We start from the raw sequence: 23,129 nt of genomic DNA, 5'->3' as shown, positions 1-23,129 counted from the left end.
CACAAGGGGCTTTTTGAGGGATTATTCCCACAGGAAACGTTTATGTCCATATACCACCCACTGTGATGGACGCGGAGCCAAGGGGGAGGGATGCCCTCGTTTCCTCTACTAACACGTTCTGCGCGTTACCGCGCGTGGCCCGGGCACATGTTTGGCTCGGGGAGGGCCGTGTGGTGCCGGGTGGCGCCGAGGGAAGCAGCGGGATGTGCAGGAAGGGATCGGGAATGTCCGGGAACGATCGGACAGGGGCACCGCTGGATCGCCCCCTGAGGATCCCCGAGGGGACCCGCCCTGAGGGGCCGGGGCGGGCGGCGCCCCCTGGCGGCCGCGCCGCGCCCGGCGCCCCGCGGCAGCGATGACCTCACCGCTCTGCGCAAAGAGCCGCCCGCCGGTTGGCGGAGGGCGGGCGCGGCCCGGCCAATGGGCGTTGCGCAGGGCGGCAGGCGGCGCTGACGTGCGGCTCGGCCGTGCGGGGGTTTATTTTGCTTTGGGCCGCTCCGGCCGCCGCCATTAGAGCAGCGCGGGCACGGCCTCCCCCCCCCCCGCCGCGCCGAGTGGGAGCGCCCGCGGCCGCGGCAGCCGCGGCGCCTCGGGAGAGACCATGTCGTGAGCGGGGGGGAAGCGGGGGGAGGGGGGGGGGCGGCGCGGGGCGCAGGCGGCTCCCAGCGCTGCGAGCGTGTTCCTGAGGGACTGAGGAACGGATCCAGCCGGAGAGGTAAAGCCCCTGTGCACGCTCTGCCTTCCTCGGGGAGCGCTGCGGGGCGAGGGGGCGCGGGGGGGACGGGGGCGAGCGGAGCCGGCCCCGGCGGGGACCCCCAGGGGAGGCGGTGGGGAGGCGGCCCCGCATCCCGCTGGGATCCGTGTCCCGCCTGGAAGGGCTTGTGAGGGAGGGCTGCCCGCGGTACGAAGGCAGGAAACTCGGATTTTCTCCCCGTGGCCGGTGCTCCAGACCCCGGGCAGCGGAGCCTCGGGGTGCCCGGTGAGATCATGCCTGTGCTGCCGCTCTCCCGCTGCCTCCCGCCCCCCTCCTGGCTGGCTTTTATTCCTTTCGGGATGTGCCCGTGTGGATCTGCACGCGCCGTGGCGGAGTAAGTGGTGGGAGCGATGGGTTTGTGGATTTTGGCCGGCAGAACTTCCATGGTATTGCTTGTCCCTGGAAGTGTCCAAGGCCAGGTTGGAGCAACCTGGTCTAGTGGAAGGTGTCCCTGCCCATGGCAGGGGTGGGACTGGATGGGCTTTAAGGTCCCTTTCAACCCAAACCAATCCGTGATTCATTCTGTGGTTCTGCGATCGCGTATTGTCGAGGCTTTTATCGGGAGTAAAGAACGGTGCGGGAAGTATTTCAGAATTTAGCTTGTCTTTGTGAACCGAAGTTAAAACAAAAATCGGAAAAGTTGGATTAAGGAGCGAGGCAAAGCTCGGTAATCCGTGCTCCCAGCGCCTTTCCGTCTGCCCTCACAGCCCCAGCCCGCAGCAGCTTCCCGGCAGGAGGAGATAAACTTGTCTGCGGAGGTCAGGGAAGTGTCTGTGAGCCCTCTGGATGTGTCTGCGAATCCTTCCTCGGCAGTGACAGGGGTCATTCCTCCCAGCCCTCGGTCACCCGTCCCCACAGCAGACACCGCTCCCTCGGGAGCAGCGGGTGGCAGAAGGGATGGGATACGATCCATCCCGGTGTCCTGCATGGCCGGCTCAGCCCGGCTGCTGAGAACTTTCTGCTGCCACGGGACTTTCAGTCACGGCGATAATGACAACTTTTTCTGGAATTCTTGGAGGTTGGTGTAGTAAACAAACGTTGTTTTTTAGCCGGGCTTTGTGCTGTGCCTGAACAGTCTCTGCTCACCAGCTGCTGCTGTGTCACAAGTGGTGGGGCTGCCATGTGAGTCCAGGGCATTGATACCTTTGTTGATGCAAAAATTGAAAGGTGAGATGTCTTCTGTGTGGTAACTCCCTCCTTTCTCTTCTTAAAGCTCATTCTGATATAAGCAGAACCTTTTAGCAGTAGTTCAGGAGAGATCTGTTGTACTTAGTTTTGTTTTTCCTTCTGCTTGTCTGGTCTTTGGTGGCTGCAGAAGAGCTTTGTGAAGCTCATTTCTTCCCTCCCCCATCCCTTTTTTCAGTGGTTACTCAGAGAGGGTGAAACAGGTGAGAGCAGCAGGAGGTGTTCTGGAACTCTTTTATTGACCTCCTTCCAAAGGCCAGGCTGAGTTGGTGTCTCAGCATGTGGAGTCTGGCATGGCACATATAAAAGATCACCTCTGGTTTAAGTCTGTCACAGCATTAAAAGGCAATAGAGCTTTTAGATGCATTGTGTTTCATGGGATTTGTGAAACTCTAATTATGTGGTGTAATTCTCTTGAAGGAAAAAAAATGACTACCTTTACTTTTCCTTACGCTCCTTAAGCAAGGACAGGCAGGTGGAGGTGACCAGTGAGGCCATAATCTGATTTTGTGGAGTTGTGTCCATTTGCATTTTCTCAGAAGTATAATTACAAATATTAATTTAATTGGAATGCTGAGTGGCATAAAAGCATGAGCGGGATTCATCACAGAAGCATGACTTATATTGCAGACTAGTTAGAGTGCAGAATTGGTCAAGGGAATGTTTTCAGTCTTATTTAGCCTTGTGTATGACCACTAATTCGTGTTGTTGGACATATGAATTCCTCAGGGATGGGAATTCCCACCCATCTTTGGCGCCCTTTGGAAGAAGGACCTGTAAATAAGTAGGAAATACTTTACTGATTGAATGGTTGGTTATTTTTAATACAGTCAATCAAATAATCAAATGTTCTCTGAGGCATTTTAAAGTGAGATTTACTGGCTCCTTCATGTGGTATTAACTCGGTGTCAACGTTTCTCTTTCCAGCTTCTCTTTGCCTTATCAGTTCTGCAGTCAGACTGTGCACAACTCCAGATCAATACATTCTTTATAATAATGTGCTCTCTACTAATCACAGCAAAGCATTTAAACTGCTGCTGCCAGTTCTCTTAGTAATCTCATTCCCCTTCCTCCCCCCAAAATTTGAAGAGTGGATTATTTTGGGCTGTTCAAAATTGATGTCAACAAGTAATCCTCATTTTAACTGCATGAGTTATGATCCACAGTCTCCTGGTACTAAAATGGAACTAAACTTTAGTTTGGCAGCTGAAAATGGCTGGCTTAGCTGTAACAGAGTTCTTAATTTTTTGTTGGTTTTGTGTTTTTTTTTCAAGTAGTACTGCAAATGAAGGGGGAAACGGTGCAAAATTGGAAAGAGAATTTTCTTTCAACACACCTGACGAAGAGTTCGTCACTTGTCAAATGGCAGAACTTGGTAAAATCAGTGAAATAACAGAGATAATTATAACTTTGTAATGTCAATTGACTGGAAGTTGTTATACCTTAAAAAGGAAACGTCTGTCTTCAAATTAAGATCTCAAACATTCAGAATTCAGACACTTTTCTGGTACCTTTTTGTAGCATTTCTGTCATAGCTGCCATTTTTCATCTTGCACAGAGTTGTGACTGTGCTCATTTTTGCACCATCAGTGGCTGAGACGCAGCTTCTCACACCTCTGTAGTTATTTCTTTTGGGATTTTCTTGACATGCAAGATTAATAATTATCTCTGTAGGGTTTACCAGTTAATATACTTTAGAAGAAGAGCTGTAGCACTTCAGTAACAATTTTGAGAACACATTAATCTATAACAAGACGGATGATTTTGTATTTCCTTCTTCCCTGGGATGGGCAAGTGTTCAGAAGCTCTGTGGTCAAACTGAGGTTGTATCCACCTAGTGTTTTTAAAAACAACTTTTTTTCTGTGCCTCTGTACTATTTATGCAGAAACTCATTTTGCTGAAGAGTAGAGAAAGAAAGTGTGGAGGGAGTGGAGCAGGGAATGAGCAAAGTGATGTTTGAAGAGGAAACTGTCTTCAAGAGGAGGCTGACATGGAGACTTTGGTTCAATAAAGAAGAAAAAGTAGATTTTTAAAAGGAACATGTGAGGCAAATGTATTGGAAAGAGTGGTAGTGGCTGGTATGTGCAGAACATCTTGCCTATGAAGCAGCCAAATTTGCAACCCTTTTGCATTTTCCACTATACAGGAGATATAATTAAGTTGGCATTTTTCCCTTTGGTTATTTGAATTTGTCCTGATATAATCTGTTCTGCTTGTTCTTAAAACAAGGATACTACTGCATGGTTTGGGGTTTTTTTTGTTATTTCTAATAAGTGATGTTTTATTTGGGTTATGTTTGCCTTCTGTAATCAAATGTTAAGGTTTAAAAATCCTCCCTGTAATTCTTTGATTTGACTCAGCATCTAGTTCTGAGTAGTTGTTTTTGATAAAACAGAAAAAGTTGTGGGTTACTGAGGAGTTTACAGGCACTAAGAAACTTCTGTAAGTTATGATAATGTCTAGATATTGAGGAGTTGGTTTTCCTGAACTGAAGAAAACTCAGAACCATGATTTATGTGACCCTGGAAAGAAAAATAAATTTGAGTGGTCTGGTTTGGTGTGTTGTTTTTTTTTTTAGTGGATTAGAACTATTTTGGTCAAGTAATCTTTTAGTGGGTTTAAAGTTGCACGCACTCCTTTGAAAACTGTGTGACTCTTGGTGCAGAGGCAGGTGAATATCTGGGAAGAAAAACAACTGTCATAAATCTCTCAAATGTGTATAATTTCAGCAAAAAAGTAGGGAATTTGCTTTGTGATGGTGATTGTTGGTTTATGAGAGAATCCTGGTTCTTGTGGCAGTGAGGACTGTGAGTGCATTGTGTGAGCCCTGACTTGCACTTCTCTCAGGCTAATGGGCTTGAAAGTATTCCTTGTGTCCCCATTCATCTTCCCAGTATCTAAGCAGGGATTGAGTAGAGACAGCTGGCATATTTATTCCTTGCTTTATCTGAATAGTCCCCTGGAACAGCTTCACTCTACAGGTCTTAGCTTCAAGAAGTGTCGAGTATATACTCATGTTTTTTTAATAGTTCAACTGCCCTTGTAAGTCAGGAATACTTTGAATTGTCATTTACACCTTCTGTCAGATGGGCCTGTGGTTTAGCTTTTACCTGCAAAGGCTTCCCCTTACTGGGTGCCTGTTGAGAGGCTCATTTTTATCTTACTGAAGGGCTGGGATGGTCTGCTGGACTATTTGCTTTTATTTTTGACCTCTTCATTACTGTTTAGCTTGGCAGGGACAAAAATAATTGTCACCTCCTGGCTTTTAAAGGGTTTATTTAAAGAAGGTTGTTCAGTGTTGCCTCTAGTAGAAAGTTACTCCCACCCCCAGAAACTATTTTTACTGCTTTACTCTGAAACTTTCTAGCAGTGCAGAGTATCTTGCAGTGGTTAACTTAGGGTTGTTGAATATGTATTATGAACAAAATAGAAATTACTAATCATAAGGTTTAAAAAAAAGTGATTTAAAAAAAAAGGACTGATATCGCTCCGTCTCTAGAAGGAGTTTGAATTTGTTTTTCTTGTGGTATTTGACACTAGTTCTTTGCACTGTGTTAAGCAGCAATGTAGACAGTAGTGGATTTTCTGTGCTGTAATAATAGCATTTTTACTCCTCTTTTTAACTTTTCCCCTCTTTTTGGTATCTTATCTGGTAGCCAGCATCTTAGGAAGAGCTGGATAAAATGAGTGTGGCTTGTTCTGCTCACTGGAACTGGAATTAGTCTTTTAAGTGTATGCCAAATGCATGTACCAAAGACAGTCCTTCACTGTACCTGAACGTGGCTTGCCATTAATTAGGAGTAAACTCCCCAACAGTGGATGCTGAGTGTGTGTTTCCACGTTTCCTTTGGAGGCAGGTGGTTTTCCTCCACCAAATGGTGACTCTGTGTGTGTTGTAGCCATGCTCTAATTTATGGTCAGCCAGCACTGAGGAGGTCCAGGGGATAATTACTGGAAAATGGACAAGTCTCAGTGTAATGTTCCTGTTGTTGGACAGGTTTAAGTGTTTTAAAGTTTTGATGTCTGACTCCACAGTGTGGTTCCAGTCACAGTGTGACATCTGGTTTTCCTCCCCTCGTGTGTGAGGACGGCTGAGAGCTAAGCAAAAACGGGTCTCGTGTTTTAGGCATAGTCTAAACACAGATAAACTGTTTTTGTGTTTGACCTCACTTTTTATAAAGAAACATCTTGTTCACCTTCTATACTTTGTCCAAGGCTAATGTCTTTCTAAAAATGAAGTTTTAACAGTTCTGTTGTGTTTTATTATGTGTTTGTTACTGTAGATCTTGAGTCAGTATTCATCTGTTGCTGACTGTTCATGGTCAGATTCATTAAATGCTGCTGGCTGTAGTTATGCAAATGTTCTATCATAGCTCATTATTTTAAGTCACTTTGCCTGGTTTTTGATTAGTATTGTGTGGGAGATGTTGTGTATTATGTAACTGTTGATCTGCTTACCCGTGTTTGCCCAAATGGTATTGGTTTCTAAGCAGTCAGTCGTATTTAGTCTGTCCTAATGTGTAGTAACATATTATCTGGATAGTTATTCACTTCTAATTGAGTTTAAAACAAAAAAAACAACCCTGAAAAAGGGAGAAGACTGAACTGCAAACTGCTGCTGCTGAGTTTTTATAGGCTGTTTTCAGCAGTTAAGATTTTCGTAGGTTTTAGTCGCAAATTTTATAGAGCTGTATGGGGTTTGACCCATTGGAGATGAGTAACAGATAAAATGGAAACGTGTACTTTGCAGTTTACACAACAGGGTTAACTCTAGTGGGTAAGAGCACAAAAATGCTTCAAGGGGTAAACATTAAAATAAAAAAAGACAGCAGAAAGAGGGAATGTTTACTGCTCTCAAATATCTCTTAATTCTGGGTTGTGTTTTCAGCTTTTACCGAAGAGTCTGTTTACATTAAATTTCAGACTGAATTGTAAAATTCATTGTCAGTCTTGTATTTCAGATGTCTCCAAAGATCTGTAGCCTCCTGACTGTTTGGCTTCTTTCTGCATAGAACATTTACAAAATTGGGCATCCTCTTGCATTAAAACTGCAGATAAATTCTCTTGCTTATGAAAAGTCAGCAGTTGAATTGGAAGTGTGAGGAGAATATTGAAAAGAAAGCTGATGCCAAATCAGCGTAATTTTTCTGAATGCCCTAAATACCTAATAAAGTAGACTTAAGATGCTTTGAAATGAGATATGACTCCATAAATCAAAATGAAAGCAATCTGTTATTAATTGTATGTAAATGAAGCTTGTCGGAATTCACCCAATGAACAGACTTCTGAATGTTTTCAAAAGTTAATACTTACTGTGTTGTGATTTACATGGCAACGGTTTGGTCTTTAAGAGAATTGAGAACTGGATGATGCTTCTCTCAAGACAGCAGCATTCTTCCTGTTATCCCTGCTAGTAGGAGTGGAGGAACAGCTCTAGTGCTCAGAGGAGCAGAGGTGATCCCTGTGTGTTTGGAGCAGTGCAGTTGCTGGGATGAGGATGGGCAGGATAATGAAGTTTGACAGAAGCCTCCATCTCCCATCATAGCTCTTGTGTCTGTGTTTGGTAGCAAAGGGGTTTTCTGCATTTTGTGACTGCTGCAGTCTGAGAGCAGTTCCTCTGCCTGCTCTGCAAACAGCCAGCTGGTGTTCTGTGGAGAAAAGCAAAATTTCCCAAGCAAAAACCCCACCTCGTAGAGCAGCTTGCAGAAAATTACTTAAGTGCTCTTTTCCTGAGATAACAGAGTGTTTTCTCCTTTTTGCTGATCTGTTTGGGGCAGAATCCTTTCATTTTTGAAGAACTTCCCTAATAAGCAAAGCTAACTATGCTTGCTTGTTAAATTCCTTGCTTTGGTCTATTCAGGCTAATACAGGAAATGCTTCTACATTTATTACTTTGCAGTAATCTTTCCAGTCTTTGTTATAATATATAGATATTGCCCCTACTGCAAAGCTTCCAGACTCAGTGCTGATCTGATTTGGTTGTCCCATTGACAAGGTCAGTGTTCTTAATTTTATTAAAATTAATTTGCAGAGATGACAATGGAGCTTATTGTTAGTTCCCTTCAAATTATAGAAGCCCAGGCTCAAGTTTTCTGTTTTTAATATAGTGATCTGTTGAGGCTTATACTGAATTCTGGAGAAAGCCATCATCCAAGAAGAGGGAGTGGTTGAAGGAAGAGTAACTAAGTTTAGTGAGTTAAGAGAACAAAAGGTAAAATTCCACCTTGGAAAATTAGGCAGAGATGTGAGAAAGGTGTTACTCTCATGCTTATGAACTGATGAGTTAATTGATTCTGCATTTGGTTATAGAGATCTCTTACTCTCAGAACAAGATGCTTCTGCTTATTTTGTTCCTCTGAAAAGTTGCTTCACTGTTTTTAAAATAAATAAGCCAACCTGGCTTTCTTTTTGGAGCAGCCTAAGAGAGGCAGCTGCATGTGGGGAAGGAGGATGGATCTTCTTGTCTTTCAAGTGTTGCTGAAGGCTGAAGTTGGCACCTGAGCTTCCTTTTCCCTGTAAATACAGAAGCGTTAGCTTTGGTCCAGAATTTGTACACGTGAACAAAAGGAGTTTAAGGTGGGAACACTGATTTGATGGGTGTAATTACATAAGGTTTCAGCCAGCACAGATGCCAGCACCATCCCAGCAAAAAATCCGTAGTGTAGACCAGTCTAAATCAGCATCTGGCTTGTTTACAGGGAAGAGTTTGATCATTTAATGAAGTGGAGCTCCATATTGTTCCTTGTTGGAGCCAAAGGAAAACATTTTCTGGACACAGTGAATAATTAAATTCAGGGGAGTGTAAAATATCCTGTCATAAAAGTGATATTTGAGAACTTTGTTATTTCTTCCCGATTTCTGTGAGCCCTTTTGCATTTTCCCATGCACCTACAAAGAAGAATAGTCTTAAAAGTTGAAACAAAGCAAAAGACAAATTTCTACTCGTTCTAGGTGACCTTTGCTCACTTACTTTATTTAGTAAAAGGGTGGCCTGATAAGGTTTTGATTTTTTTTGTTTGTTTGTTCCTCATTTATCAGAACTTAACATATTTGTCTCTTCAGTGTAGTGAGTTATCATACTAGTCTGTCCAGAAGGTATTTAGTGCACTGTCTAAACTGATCAACTGGAACTTTTTTGAAGTTCTGTGGGTTTTAATTTCTTGTCAGCTCATGCTTTTTGGACTTTAAAACATGCACCTGCACTTCACAGTCACTGTGTTGCTATTTCTTTGTCAGAGAGGTTACTCCATGATTCAGCTTCTCCTCTGTGAAGAATCTAAAATAACAAGTTAACTTGAAAACAGAGTCAAAGAAGTAATTGGGAAAAAATGCAATAAGCTTCAAACTGCTCAGTGGCTGGGTGGTGGTGCTGTATCAGCTGGAAATCATAGGATTGTAAAATCACAGAATGTTTTGGGTTGGAAGGGACCTTAAAGCTCATCTTGTTCCACCCCCTGCCATGGGCAGGGACACCTTCCACTATCCCAGGTTGCTCCAAGCCCCGTCCAACCTGGCCTTGGACACTTCCAGGGTTGGGGCAGCCACAGCTTCTCTGGGCAACGTGTGCCAGGGCCTCACCACCCTCACAGGGAAGAATTCCTTCCTAACATCTAATCTACAAATGTGAAGCCATTTTGCCGTGTCCTGTCACTACAGTTCCTGATGAAAACAAATTTGGTTGGGTCTGTGGGATGCAGTTGGGGGATCAGACTGAGACCTAACAGTAAAAAAAAAACCCCAAAAAACCAATACAGGAAAGTGCTGAATTTCCTTGCCATAGTGGGTGTTGGCAGAGCTGTCAAGGAAGAGAAATTGCATTGCTCCATTGAGCCTTTTTATATTCTTTACTTCATAATAACCCGAGGCCTTCTGTTAGGAGGTGGTGAGCTCATATCTCAGAGGCTTTCAAAGCTGCAGAGACTCAGCCTCTCTAAGAATTACATCTGAAAGCATCTGCTCTTTAAGGGGCACAGAGGATAATTGCAGCTAAAAACCTAATCTTGTGATATATATGAAAGCTTTTCGGTAGCGCGGGATGTCCTGAGCTATTTAGTTTCCTAAGTGCTATCCCAGTACTTGTTTAGATTGTTTTTGTAGCCAGCTGCTTTCCAACTTGAGCTGCAGTCTCCTTTCTCAGTCTTAATATCACTTAAACAGATGATGCCTCGTTTTCTTACCCCATCCCAAATGTGTGTTGGGATTTGTCTGAAATGGGAGCTATTTAAGACTTCACAAACTAGGGCAGGTAAGAGGCTGCATTTACAGTTACAGGTACCCGTCACACGTTGCATACGGGTCTCTTTGGAAGCATCACCTGCTCAAACCATACCAGCTTCGGTAGGAATTATTCTCAAGCATTGGAATTTTGGGACAGCCACTTTCTGGTGGTCCTCAGTGGCATAATTTTTGCTGGCAGTGGGCAGGTGCACGGGCAGTGTGTTCTGCCTTGTCTTTAATGGAAAGCATGTTCAACTCCCTTACATTTCTAACTAGAAAACTTTTAATTCCTCAGAAAGCTCTACTCTTTCTAGAGAGAATAAGCTTATTTAGAAAGTAATTAAAAACCTTGAGAGTTGGGGGAAAAAACCTTCACCAAATTGAATAGATAAACCTAGTGTCTACTATACTCATATAGGAGGTGTTTTGGTAAAGCTTTAGTTTACCTATGGAGTAGAGAAACCTTTTTTCCTTGAAGTTCCTGAAAAGCCTTCTTTATGAAGTCACCTTTAGTAAAATCAAGTTGACTTTGTATTCTCCTGTATATATGTATGTATTTTTCCCTTACTTTATTAAAGATACAGGGATCCTTGTATGATCCTGCTCCTTTTTCTCATGCTACTTGGGCATGGACATCTCTGAGGCACGGTGGAGGGGAAGCAGTAGGAACTGTAATTGCCTTCTCAGCACATTCCTCAGCCTGGCACACTTTCATAACGTATAGGTGGGAGTGAAGTGCTCTGCAGGCTGTTCAAACAAGTGATGTTGGAACCCGAGCTTTATGGGAAAGCTTTCTGTGTTCCTGATTGCTCATCTTCATGGAGCATAAATATGGATCACTCAGAAAAGGATAGTCCTGCCCTGCCCCCTGGTCCGGCCATGCGATAGCCCCTCATTCATGCAGCCACCTGATCTGGTGAATAGATCAGCAGAGCTGCTGGAAAAATCCCGTGTGTGCCTGGAGTCCTCAGAAGGAGACAGTAGGAATAAGGGTGACAAATCAAGTGGACGTTTAGCTATGCCTTGTAGGGCAAGGTGTGTGTGAAGGTATTGCAGTGACGAATGTACTAACTCGTAAAACATTTAATAATCGGGGAACGGGGATAACTAATTTTTAGTTTGATGTGTCCAGTTTTGAACTGAATCCTGTTGTGTAACTCCTGAGTTTTTGTTTATTGGGCTCTCGGTGTTCTGTAGGCAACAGAGAGAGCTGCAATATGATGAATAAGAAATGACAGTCTGATGTGACAAATTAGTATTTTAATCAGTTTTGCATGCTTAAAACAGCACATTGTTGAGCCTTATATGTTGGGTAACTAATCTGTGGTAAGGGAGGAAATACTGTATGCATTTGCCTATTTGTCCATTATCTACCTGCCTCACCCTTTCCCTCTATTCTACTCTCTACACAAAGCTTTTTTTGGCTTCCTCATCCTAAGTTGCAGATTGCAGTTGTGAACTTGATGTTGCTTCGATGTACTTCTTTTACTTCAGCAGATTGGTCACTTGTGTGGCAACCGGTTCTTTATAAATACTGGTTTATTTTAACCAATCTCTCTTAGTCTCAGCAGGTCATGACTGGGTTTAACCAACTAAATTGGGATCAGAATAGGTGTGGCATTTAATAATTAACTTTCTGGTTGCTCAGGTCCAGTAGGAAACCTATAATGAGTCTGTTTTTATTTTGTTTACAGGAATACTTATCTGCTTAGTCTCATCCTTCGTATTTGGCAATCTAAGGAAAAGGTCTGAGCCAGCATGAAGACAGAATCCCCTCTTCAGTAGAGAAAAAGTGAGTTGGATTTGGATTGAAATCTGAATTTGTAGAATAAAAATACCATGTTAGCCTGCCAACACACACAGTTTGTGCTTGCTTTCAAGTGGTATTTTCACTTCCTCACACTACTGTTATAGGTGATGTCCAGTCAAGGCCTAATCTTGGTTAAGTACGTGTGAAATTTTCAAATACATGCATTTTATGTGAATTCCTACACTCTCCTTTTCCAAAAGAACTGATATGCCCATCTGATACTCTCCTTCCTTCCAGATCTAGTGAGGTCTATTACAAGACCTTACAGGATCTCTAAACTTTGTGTTCCTTTTCTTGTACCGCTGTATTCATACTGAGTTTGATTTTTAATAATTTAATATTTATGGCTTGTTTCTGTAGCTGTACTGGTCTCTTCTCCAGTGTTCTCAGTGCTTAATGCGTATCAGTTTTCTGAATTTGTTTGGAACCCTCTGTGCAAATTTGAAGAATCCCACAAATGCAAGAAAGGGTTTTTTCTCATTTCTGCACTAGGAAATCCTGAATTCTCCATGCAAAATGCTGTTAATTCAAGTTTTACCCTTTTCACAGTGGTTGTAATAGTATCAATAACAAAGATTGCCTGTTTACCCAGCCTGATTTTTGTATCAGCTGGGTTAAATCTCATTTATTTTTGGTTTGAAGCAGCTCCTGTGCAGGCACAGTGTACTAACGGTGTGTTGTGACTCCCCAGCTTTCTGCCCGACGCAGCTCATTTCAAGAAGTGCACGATGACAGAGCGTGGAATTAAATGGGCTTGTGAGTATTGTACATATGAAAACTGGCCCTCTGCAATCAAATGCACCATGTGTCGTGCTCAGAGGCCCAGTGGAACAATTATCACGGAAGATCCGTTCAAAAGTGGTTCCAGTGACATCGGCAGAGACTGGGATCCCACGAGCACCGAAGGAGGGAGCAGTCCTTTGATATGCCCGGATTCTAGTGCAAGACCAAGGGTTAAATCATCCTACAGCATGGAAAGCGCAAATAAATGGTCGTGCCACATGTGCACGTACTTGAACTGGCCCAGGGCCATCAGGTGCACTCAGTGCTTGTCTCAGCGTAGGACCAGGAGCCCCACAGAGTCCCCTCAGTCTTCGGGCTCTGGGTCCCGGCCGGTCCCCTTTGCCGTTGATCCGTGCGAGGAGTACAATGACAGAAATAAACTGAACACAAGGGCTCAGCACTGGACTTGTTCTGTTTGTACATACGAAAACTGGGCGAAGGCCAGGAAATGTGTTGTGTGTGACCACCCCAGGCCCAACAACATCGAAGCAATAGAACTGGCAGACACAGAAGAGGCTTCTTCCATCATAAACGAGCAGGACAGGGCTCGGTGGAGGGGGAGCTGTAGTAGTGGAAATAGCCAAAGAAGATCTCCACCCACAACCAAACGTGAATCCGATGTGAAAATGGACTTCCAAAGAATTGAGTTGGCTGGAGCTGTTGGCAGCAAGGAGGAACTTGAAGTCGACTTCAAAAAACTAAAGCAAATAAAAAATAGAATGAAAAAGACTGACTGGCTGTTCCTAAATGCGTGTGTCGGTAAGTTGTTTTCCTGCTGCCTTCTACTGTTATGCCTGTGGTTAAGTATTTTGGGAGAATGAAGAATTAAAACAGTAGCTTGGCATTTGATTTCAAACCAGGTTTTTTTTATCTCTGCATTTCCATTTTAAAAAGTAAGCCAAATGTAGAAGTTCCTGAAATAGCACCTGCTGAGAGAGGCTGTGGAGTTCATCCATAATCTGAACGGGGTTACACGTGTTTCCCAAGTGTGCTTGAACTTTTTTGACCTTTCATAGAAATGGATATCCTTGTAACCAAATGCTGGTTTTCCATGTAATCATTAAAAGGTGGAAAAATTACAAAGGCCAGTCTACAGAACACTGATGTATATAGTACTGTAAAAAATGCCATTACTGGGTAATTAAAATAGCTCTTCTTTTTGCTATGGCAAGCTATGCTTGTAGAGTCAGCAGCTGCAGCTTGGGAGTATTTGTAAACAGTGTAGAGCTCGCAACAGTACAAGATGCTCTGTCAGATGTTAAAAATAACACCAAAATATGTAGCTCCAAGAAACTGCATGTGTAATACTGACCTTGAAAGTAATAATGTTGTATTAATACAGCTACTGCGTTGTAAATGTTTACAGGCTTTCTGAAAGTATTTCAGCAGTCAACTGCTTCAAAAACATTCAAACACCAGTTTTGTTCTGTATTTTAGTGCTTTCCTAAGGAAATTCTGGGTTATTCTCCCAGTGCTGTTAGAGAACAGAGACCTTGTGAGTTAACTTTTGTGCTGTAGCTTCCCAGAAGCAGATATCCTGTGCCCCAGCACACGAGCAGGTTCAACACTTGAAATACTCAACTATTTTTAGAGTAAAACACTTCATATGAAACTATGGCTCCACTAGTATGTCTCATGCTGTTCCTTAATGTTTCACAAAGTCACTGCATGGTGGTTGTAATTGAAAAGCTAATTCGTGGAGCTGCTTTACTTAATATCTTAGATCAGGTCTAAATGTTTTTATGGGTATCTCGTGTTTGGTTTCTCTGAGATTATAAACCAGTTTATTTTTGTGTTGTGTGAATAGTTAGACAAGAACATTTCCTTTTGAAAATAGATGTCTCAGTATCTCCTGGTATCTTTAAATCCTTATATGCTTTTTTTTTTCTTCTGAAATAAAGCAGTTGAAATTCTCTGTGGTATTTTGTAAGTTATAAAATGCCAAGGATCAGTCGTTGTAGGTCATTCCTGTGCCTGACAATAGTCTATATCTTGCATTCTGATACCTATTGTAATAAATATTAGGGGATTTTTTCCTCTGATTTTTGAGAAGTGATTTCTTTTTTCACTATTGCAGTGTTACTTAAAATATTTCACGCTTCCAGGTTTAATCTGTGGGAAGGGTTGTGTTTATATTTAAGAACATGGTTTTGTGAGTATTTAACATTGCTTGTGACTGTGTAGTCACACGTGAAACTCAAAACTATGCTCATCAAGTTTTGTAAGGTAATAATGGTTTGGCTCTTGGAAAAGAGTTTAAAGGGATCTTGGTGAGAAAGCCAGAATGCAGGTGGAGTTGTGTGCTGATTGTTGCTGTTCTGCTGAAAGGTTTCATGGATTCCTTTCTCTATCTTAAACAGAGAGGGTAAAAAAAACAGCAGCTAAAGCTGTTAATTCTGAAATGAAAGGTGGGTAATTTCATTTGGTATATCCCAGATGTCATGTTTTTCCAAATACCCCTTGTAATAGGAATAACCTTAGGAAGATTGATGGAAGCTCCACAGACTCTTTTGTGGTTTTATCTGGTTGTTTTGCAGAATATATTGGAAAGGGATACCAATTTAAACAGTAACTTTTAAAGAAATAAGCCAAATTTATGTTGGTGGCCTTACTGTGACATACTTAAAACAATTTAACTGTCAGTTGGACAATTTTGCCCAAAGTATCTGTTCTTACCATTGAACTCAGCTGCATTATTGTGACTCAGTGAGTTCTGTTCTGTTTGTTTGCCAGCTGGAGCTCTTGGGAACTTTTAGCTTGAACACTTGTCAGTCCTTAGCCAAGCAAAACTATAAAATAGGACAAGTTCGTGTTAAATGTCAAGTCAGTTTGTGAACATTGATGACCAAGAGTTTGTGTGTTACCCTACTCCAGCTGACAGATTGTGCCTTGTTAGGATTTGGGAACTTCAGACCACTTCAGTTTGAGCTGAGTCAGTTGTGGAGGGTCTGTTTGCTTTGAGTCTGTCTCGTGTAGGAGAGATGTTAACTTTTTAACTTTTAAAGTTAACCCTGAAGTTAAAAATAAAGATTGGAGGAGCAGGAGTAGGAGGAATTCTTGGCAGAGTGGTTATTTTCTTTTCTCTTAGAAGATATTATCTGTCAGAAGATACAAGGAAAATGTCTGATACTTTAGGACAGCTGTTGGGTTGAACTCCTTTTTTTTTTTTTCACATCTTGACTGTAGTACAAATTCTTTTTACTAGATTTTATATTTAATGTCAGGTTTCATTAGAAACACATATCAGACTGCTCTTTTCCACATCTGTTCTTTTTAGCTGAAACATGGGGATAGATGTGTATCCTTTGTAGGTTTAAGAAGGTGCCTATGTGTGTGTTTGTATTTTATTTTTTGTTCTGTTGAAGACACCCATTATTGCTTTACCCACCTCAGTAAATAAACATGTCATCAAGGCTTCTATTTGTTGCAAATCCAGGCTGTACAAAATATGATGAGTGCAACTCAGCATGAATAGTTTCCTTGATGGTCAGTTTTCTTTCCAAATCAGAAGGATTAGTGGCATTCCCCCATTCAAACTCTGCCAGTAAATGTACTTGAACTTGGCTTTTTTTTGATTGACTTGTCTTTGGAGCAGTGGATGTATCTGTTGAGTGATTCTTTATCAAAAGAATGAGATTTTGAACTGATTCATTTGGTTAAAATTTATTAAAATCCATGCAGAACAAGTAGGTACTAAGTGGTGCTGCTGGATAACAGGGCCTCCTGCAAATGCCAGTTTGAATTACAGTGAGGAATTACAAGTGGTTTCTACAGGAACACCAATGTTTTCTACCAGAGTGGCCTAGAACAAGGTTAACATGAAGTCCAAGGTGACTGATTTCTTGGGGAAGGGGGTAACTAATGTATATTTAAAATTAAACTCTGTTGTCTTTTGACTGTCAGAGTCCTGGTGGCCTGTGGGGCTTAAGGGAATGTGATGTGCAAGAACCAAGTGTTGCTGTGGGCCTGGTGAAGCTGCTTCCAGCTGGCTGTGGATTTGAGGAGTACAAGTGGATGAGGATGATTGTCACTATGAAACCTGTCTAGCAGAGTTGGTTCACTTGGGGCTTACACTTCAGAACTTGCTGGAGCTTCCACTCTCCTGGCACTCAGGGCTGTGTTTTACAGTGGTGCTGGCAGAGTGTGTTTGCTGCAGGGCACTGCTGGGGATTCTTGGGTTCTGAGTTCAACTGCTGTGCTTGAACTGTAGCCCAGAGATGAAAAGTAAACAGCATTTCTTCTCCTTTTCCTTTTTCCTTCACCTGTTTATTGCCTGATACAAGAAGAGTGTGCTCTTCTCCTTCAGGTTAGCAAGGTGGGTTCTGCTGTCACAGGCCAGGCTTCCCTGTGGGGATGGTGCCTCCCAAATCAAGTAGGCACACATTCTTCTTAGCTCTGTGAAAGAAACAACTGTGTGTTTCTTAAACAAATCCAAAGTATTTAGAGCAATCTGTAATGAATCTTGTTCCACAGTACATCCTTAAAAGGACTGTTGGTTCATTCCTAGTATTCCTACATATGTCTGCTTAGTTTTTCCTTTGTCAACTACTTTATCTCTCTCACAGAGTTTCTTTTTTCCCCATCAGTTCTCTGAAATTGTGCCAGATGTGTTACCCACACCTTCAGAAACCCTGCCCTGTCCAGACATAGGTATGGAGTTGGCTGGGAAGTGTCTGGGAGAGGTGGAGACACCTCCTGCTCTGTCTCTTCACTGCCTGTGACTCCTCACTGAGTATTATTGATAAAGGCAGCCTGAAGGGAGTGACATAATCAAGGTGTTTTCAGCAGGCACTGCCACCTGAAGTTGTCCTAGATGCCCATTTCTGTCCTGCTGGGATGTTGGAAAGTGAAGCTTGATTAGGGGATGTTTTTGTGGGGGCCGAGGGGGTTTCGTTTGTTGGTTTTGCTGGTTTAGTCAGCCCAGACTGGCTTCCTCATCACATCTTCCTCATCAGGAGATAAAGCCTGATGGGGCTGTTTATGCTGTGATAACGGAGTGGGAAGTGTTAGGGGTGGGAACAAGGTGCTGGAGGAGGGGAAGGGTCATGCACATTTCCTTGCTGGTGTCAGTCTAGGCTTGAAGTGTTTGGGGAAGTACAGCATGAATTACTCACTGAGAGGTGATGAACTGCCAGGCTGGCCTTGGCTGGATATGGCAGACAGGACCTGTTGGGATGGTTTAGAGTGGAAGGGTCCCTGCTGTGAGCTGTACAGCCTGGTCTCCTTCCCCTATTCCTTTCACCTGGGTGAGAAATCTTGTTGTGTATGTCATCTGTGCCTTATAAATCTGTTCTGTCACAAATGCTCAACATCTGTGTGTGTATGTATCTTTCAGAGCAGGTAAAACTCTGCATGCCTTACTCCTTGGCAGAAAATCTTAATTCCTGAACCACACTTTATTTTGGTCTCTTGACTACTTTTTTTAAACACTCTGTGGTATTTTATGCTAAACATAATTGACTAAATGATAAAGTTAGAACCAGTTGTTTAAATTTGTCTTAGAAGCACTGATGGTTAACTTTAATAATGACATGATTTTCCCCTGTCCAGCCTTTCTTCAGGGTGTAACCCTGCAAGCAGCAAGGGGTGTGGGTACCTTTGACAGATTGGAGAGGAGATAAGGACATCTTTAAACAGTTGTTCTTACATATGGGCTGCTTTGTCTTGTAATGATACATTCAAAACATACTGCATGGACTGTATGTAAGAGCTGTTTGCATGGAAAAAATAATAGGCAGTAGTCATCCTCTGCATTGGATGGCTTCAGGTTTAAGGTGCATGTCTCCTTGTAAGTATTTGCTTCTTTTTTTAAGGGGATGCAAGTTGCTGAGCATGAAGAATTATCTTAATCTAGTACAGAGGAGGTTCTGTCTCACAGTGTCATTACCTGAAGAGTGATCTGCTGTTGATTGTGTGCTGGTACTGACAAGGGAGGCCCTGGAAATGAGGAAAGAGAAGGAACAGAAGGGTGTGGTTGGAGGCCCATAAAGGTTTTTCTGACAACCTCTCTCTTTTGACTTGATGTGTCATATTTTCTTGCAAAGCAGTTCCTCCTCCAGGAGGAGAAATTCTTTTCAGGCTGAAATTGTGGGGCACTTATTATCAGTAAAACTTTCTTTATGGCCACCTGATGTGCCCCTGGTGAAGAGCTGGAAGAGACTGAGGGCTGACTCAGCTCCAGAGAATGCTACAGCTGGTGTGCTCAAAGCACAGCTCCTCTCTATTCTGCATTTAAAGGAGCACTAAGATTCTCAGCAGGTGTCAGAATTGTGTTTTAGTGGGTCAGTTGATCAACCTCTCACTTTCTGGTGCTTAAACCAATCTCAGGATCAGTCTGTAGAGGAGTAAATCAGAGCGTATATAGGATACAGATCACTTGCAATTGTATCTGTAGCAGAAGAGAAGCAGCACAGGCCTCTGTTTCTGCACTGGTCTATGTGACAGAGGGATCTATCTGGATTTCTGACTTCTGAAATGCATCATTTGGTTGTTTGAGAGATTTGCCTTCTAGTACCAAGCAGCTCAAGGAATTGTCCCACATAGAGGCACAATGACCTCCTTAAGATGAAGTGTTTCCTTTTGCAGTCTACTCAGATGTGAGAACACGTGTTTTACTGTGGCAATGCTGCCTCCTCAAATCAGAGAAATCCCTGATCCAGGAGGTTGTTCTTCAGATAGGCAGAACTGCATCAGTCTGCTTGAAAGAATTTCCCTGCTTCATTTGCAGGTTGTGCCAGCCAGTGCTCCAGAACTATCAGAAAGATAGTGAAGTAAATAAAGGCTGCTGCTGTAGTATTTTCCTTGGAAACTTTTATATCTGACTGTTCTGAAGTCACTGGGGCTGTGTGATTAGGGCACATGGGAATTGGTTTTCTAGATATGCTTGTAAGCTGCATATTTTCCAAGTTTGTTTAACTGCATTAAACCCTCTAAATATTTACATGTTCTAAAGAATAAACTTAATAGCACCTTAAGCTGAATTCTGGGCTTATTTAATATGAGCAAAGGTAATATTGGTAAATAAAGAAGGTAGTTTAACAGATTTAGTAGGAATAAGATGGCACAAGTAGTTGTTCTTGGGTGATTTAATATTTTTAAAATTTAGTCTTTTTAAATTGTCTTCTTAATCTCTATCATCATCTAATCTATACTGAGATTGCAAGTTCCTGGTCTGTGCTATTTGTAAGTGTCAGGGCTTTACTAGAAGAAGAAAAAACCTCAGCTACTGGTGCTGTGGAAGTTTTCCAATAAGAGGAAATGCCTGGATTGCAAAATGGGAACACAGTTGAACCTGTAGATGCAGAATTCTGACTTGCAGTTGTATTTTCTCATGACTTGGGTGCAGCACTTGGCATTCTGTCCTCTCCCTTGGGATACCAGACTATAGTCATAGTTTTTGCATTAAGCCAGACAAAATTTCTGGGGGAGTGCAGGGGGGGCACACAAAGGCTGGTGCATCTTCAGATACAACACCAAAGGAACGTTTCTGGAGTCCACTTTAAAGGAAAGCTGTGGCTGCTGTGGATCGGGAGCAGGCACTGAGTCATCAGATGTGTTTGCATTTGTGTAACTCTTGTAGCTGCCCAGAGCTGTGCCCTCACAAGGCTTGAGCTGCTGGAAGCTCCTGGGTGCTCTGGGAACAATCTTGAGGCAAATGCCACTCTTCCTTTTGACATTTTAACAGTCTGGGGAATGCAGTGGGTGTCGGGGGGAATAATCCAGCTGGCACAGCACTGGATCAGAGGCTGCTTGTGAAAGTAATCAGGCACTTCTGCGTTGGGAAATGTAGTGAATTATAACATCAGTAAATGTTTCCGTAATATTTCTTGTAAATAGTGTTTTGTTAAGCCCTGTTTAAATAGACTTAATGAATTGGAGGCTCTCACTCATCCCACAGAAATCAAAGCCTTTGTAGGAATGTGCCTCCTGCTGTCAATAAATGCATATTCAGGTCTCATTTTGGAGTGGTGGTACTGAAGTTAGGAATTACAGGCAGTTCTTAGGAGTATTTTATGTATGCAAGTTTACTCCGTAGTTTTGGGGCAATATTTGTGTTTTCTAGTTCAGATTTCTGACAATCTGCCTGTTATTGGTGTATTTTGTGTTCAGTGCAGCCTTGGATTGTAGGGACTGGCACTCCAAGCAGGGTGGCACTGATCAGCTGTCAGGAATTTTCCCTGTTCTTTTGAAGTGGCTACAAATGAAATAGATATTTGGTGGAACACATGAAGAGAAATGTTGAATTTTTTTGCTGTGGCTCAGAGGGTCCAGAGAGGTTTGTAATGCCCACAGAATATCAGCCCTGCAGCAGTGATGCTCTGGGTGCTTGGGTCAGTGTTTCAGTGCAGGGAAGTACCAGACATCAGCACCATACATTTATTATCTCCTTTTTTTAAATAAGGCCTAGAAAACATACACAGTTTGGATGTAATAATTGATCTTTAGCTTAAACTTCATTGGCAGAGTTTAGAAATTTACTTTTAAACTCACAGCTTGTATAACAATTTTAGTAATTAATTCTAGGACAACATGAGGTTTTTAGGAATGTCAAATATTGCAAGACGTGGGAATAAACTTCGAGAACTGGCAGTGCTGCACAGAGCACACGGCTCTGATTTGGATCCTTGTTGCAGCTCATAGTAGTTGGTGCTTGACAGAGCCAAACCTCACATGACCACCTCTGCATCAGCCTTAGACCTCAGTTGTTGCTGAGATTTGATCAAGAGTGGGATGATAATAAGCAGCTGAGGGTGGAAGACTGGAAGAATAATTACAATTATGAATTTCTCAGGCACTGACTTAAGGCTGTAGTAGCAGGTCCTACAGTGTAGTGTGTACTTGGCCTGCTGGCTGGAACTGTTATGATTTGGGTCATTAAAAGATCATTTGGGGGATATTTGTTTGAATTTTTAAATCAGTTGGGGATATTTAGATTCTTAGAGTGGCCACCTACGAGTCTTGGGTGGTCTTTGGTGTGTTTTATTGAGTGGTGTGGTGGAAGATGCAGATGTGGTCACAGGAATCTCTCCTGTGTCAACAGAAGTGGTTAAAATACGAAAGGGTTTGAAGTGGCTATTAGTCTTTAACAAGATGTCTTTCCTAAATTAATACAATTAAAAAAGATTAAGAGTATCACAGGACAGCAGAGAATCTGTTCTTCTTTCAAGATTCTTCCTTCCCTGTGCATTCCTGGGTTTGCCAGAGCTGTAGTATAACTTGTTTTAAGAGGGCAGGTCCCTTTGTTGTCTGTGTACACATACATATCTGCACACACACAAAAAGCCAGTTTGCAGCATTTGGTTGGAATGAAACATTGCAACAGCCATGGAATTGCTTTATCGGTGGAAAAAATGCGATTGCATGGAAATAAAGTTCTAATAAAGTTCCACTTGGCACTTCTAACTCTTGGAGAACAAGAACTAAAATAGGACAGACATAACTCATCTGGGGGGAATACAGGGGCAGGCACTTACAGGATGACACAGTAGTGCTGGAGTGGGACAGGAATGTCTTCCTTACAGGAGACAGAAACATGCATAAGAAAACTAAGAAATTGTATTGTTTTCCTTCTGCCCTGGCCTGTTTGGACTTTGGGGTCCTTGGTGAATGGGCAGATCTTGTATGACTGAAATTTGCAGTTGAATTGTTATTCAGGAACTTCTCTGCTTTAGACCACTGTTGAATGAACAATCTACCTTTTTATCTGAGCCTTTCTGAGCACAGCTAATAACTTCATAGAGAAATGCCTTGCACTGAAAATCCATTTCCCTCCCCCCACGTTTCTTCTGAAAGCTTTATAATCTCAGCATTCAAAATGATAGACTTTTTTGGCTGAGCTAAGAATGATTTTCTAAATCCTGGATTAACCAGCAATCCAGCAGTTTGTGTGCTTCTCTGGTAGTAGGTACTTCAGTTTGTTGGTTTTGGGTTTTGCTGGTTTGGGGTTTTTGTGTTCTGTTTGTTTGTTTTGTGGGGTTTTTTGTTTGTTTTTTGATCTCTTTTTTAGTCCTGAGTTGAGAGTGAGTCCCCTGACTGAGACAACTCCTTCCCTTCTGATCAATTTTTGAGTCTTGGTGGGCAAATATGGTGAAGGAAGACTTGGGTCTCAATTTCCAGCCTTATGACCTGCACTCAGCTGCTAACTGTTTGGAGCTGGGAGGGAGGTTTAGCTGGAGGAAACGGGGGAGAGGGTTTTCTCCTTTGCCAACTGTGCTCTTACTATGCTGTTCTTGAGCTGCTCCAACATTCAGCATGAGTGGTCTTGATACCAAGCATGGTACGGAAGCCAGAGATTCCCAGGGACTCTAGAAGACATTAGGGTCATTCTTTGTGTGTGTGTGTGTCCCATCTTTATTTAGAAAGTACACACAGTGTGTTTA

General features: G+C 42.5%; 1 protein-coding gene across 3 annotated transcripts in view; it reads left to right on the top strand.

Moving 5' to 3' along the window:
- The first annotated feature begins 516 nt into the window (after positions 1–516).
- The window catches only part of ZRANB1 (zinc finger RANBP2-type containing 1), a 42,035-nt gene continuing 19,422 nt past the window's right edge, over positions 517–23,129 (top strand). Inside the window, exons 1-4 of one of the 3 annotated variants that reach the window (XM_027705730.1) lie at positions 517–715; positions 1,804–1,921; positions 11,852–11,949; positions 12,659–13,509. In XM_027705730.1, the coding sequence (XP_027561531.1) occupies positions 12,696–13,509 (814 nt within the window). In that variant the 5' untranslated portion in view covers positions 517–715; positions 1,804–1,921; positions 11,852–11,949; positions 12,659–12,695. Of the gene's footprint in view, positions 716–1,803; positions 1,922–11,171; positions 11,193–11,851; positions 11,950–12,658; positions 13,510–23,129 lie in introns of those variants that run through there. The other 2 variants (XM_027705729.1, XM_027705731.1) reach the window with 2 other exon arrangements.

This window comes from Neopelma chrysocephalum, unplaced genomic scaffold (assembly GCF_003984885.1).
Source record: "Neopelma chrysocephalum unplaced genomic scaffold, ASM398488v2 Primary Assembly neopelma1_347, whole genome shotgun sequence".
NCBI lineage: Eukaryota > Metazoa > Chordata > Aves > Passeriformes > Pipridae > Neopelma > Neopelma chrysocephalum.
The sequence above is the reverse complement of the archived record's forward strand: the minus strand, read 5'-3'. Positions and strand labels throughout refer to the sequence as shown.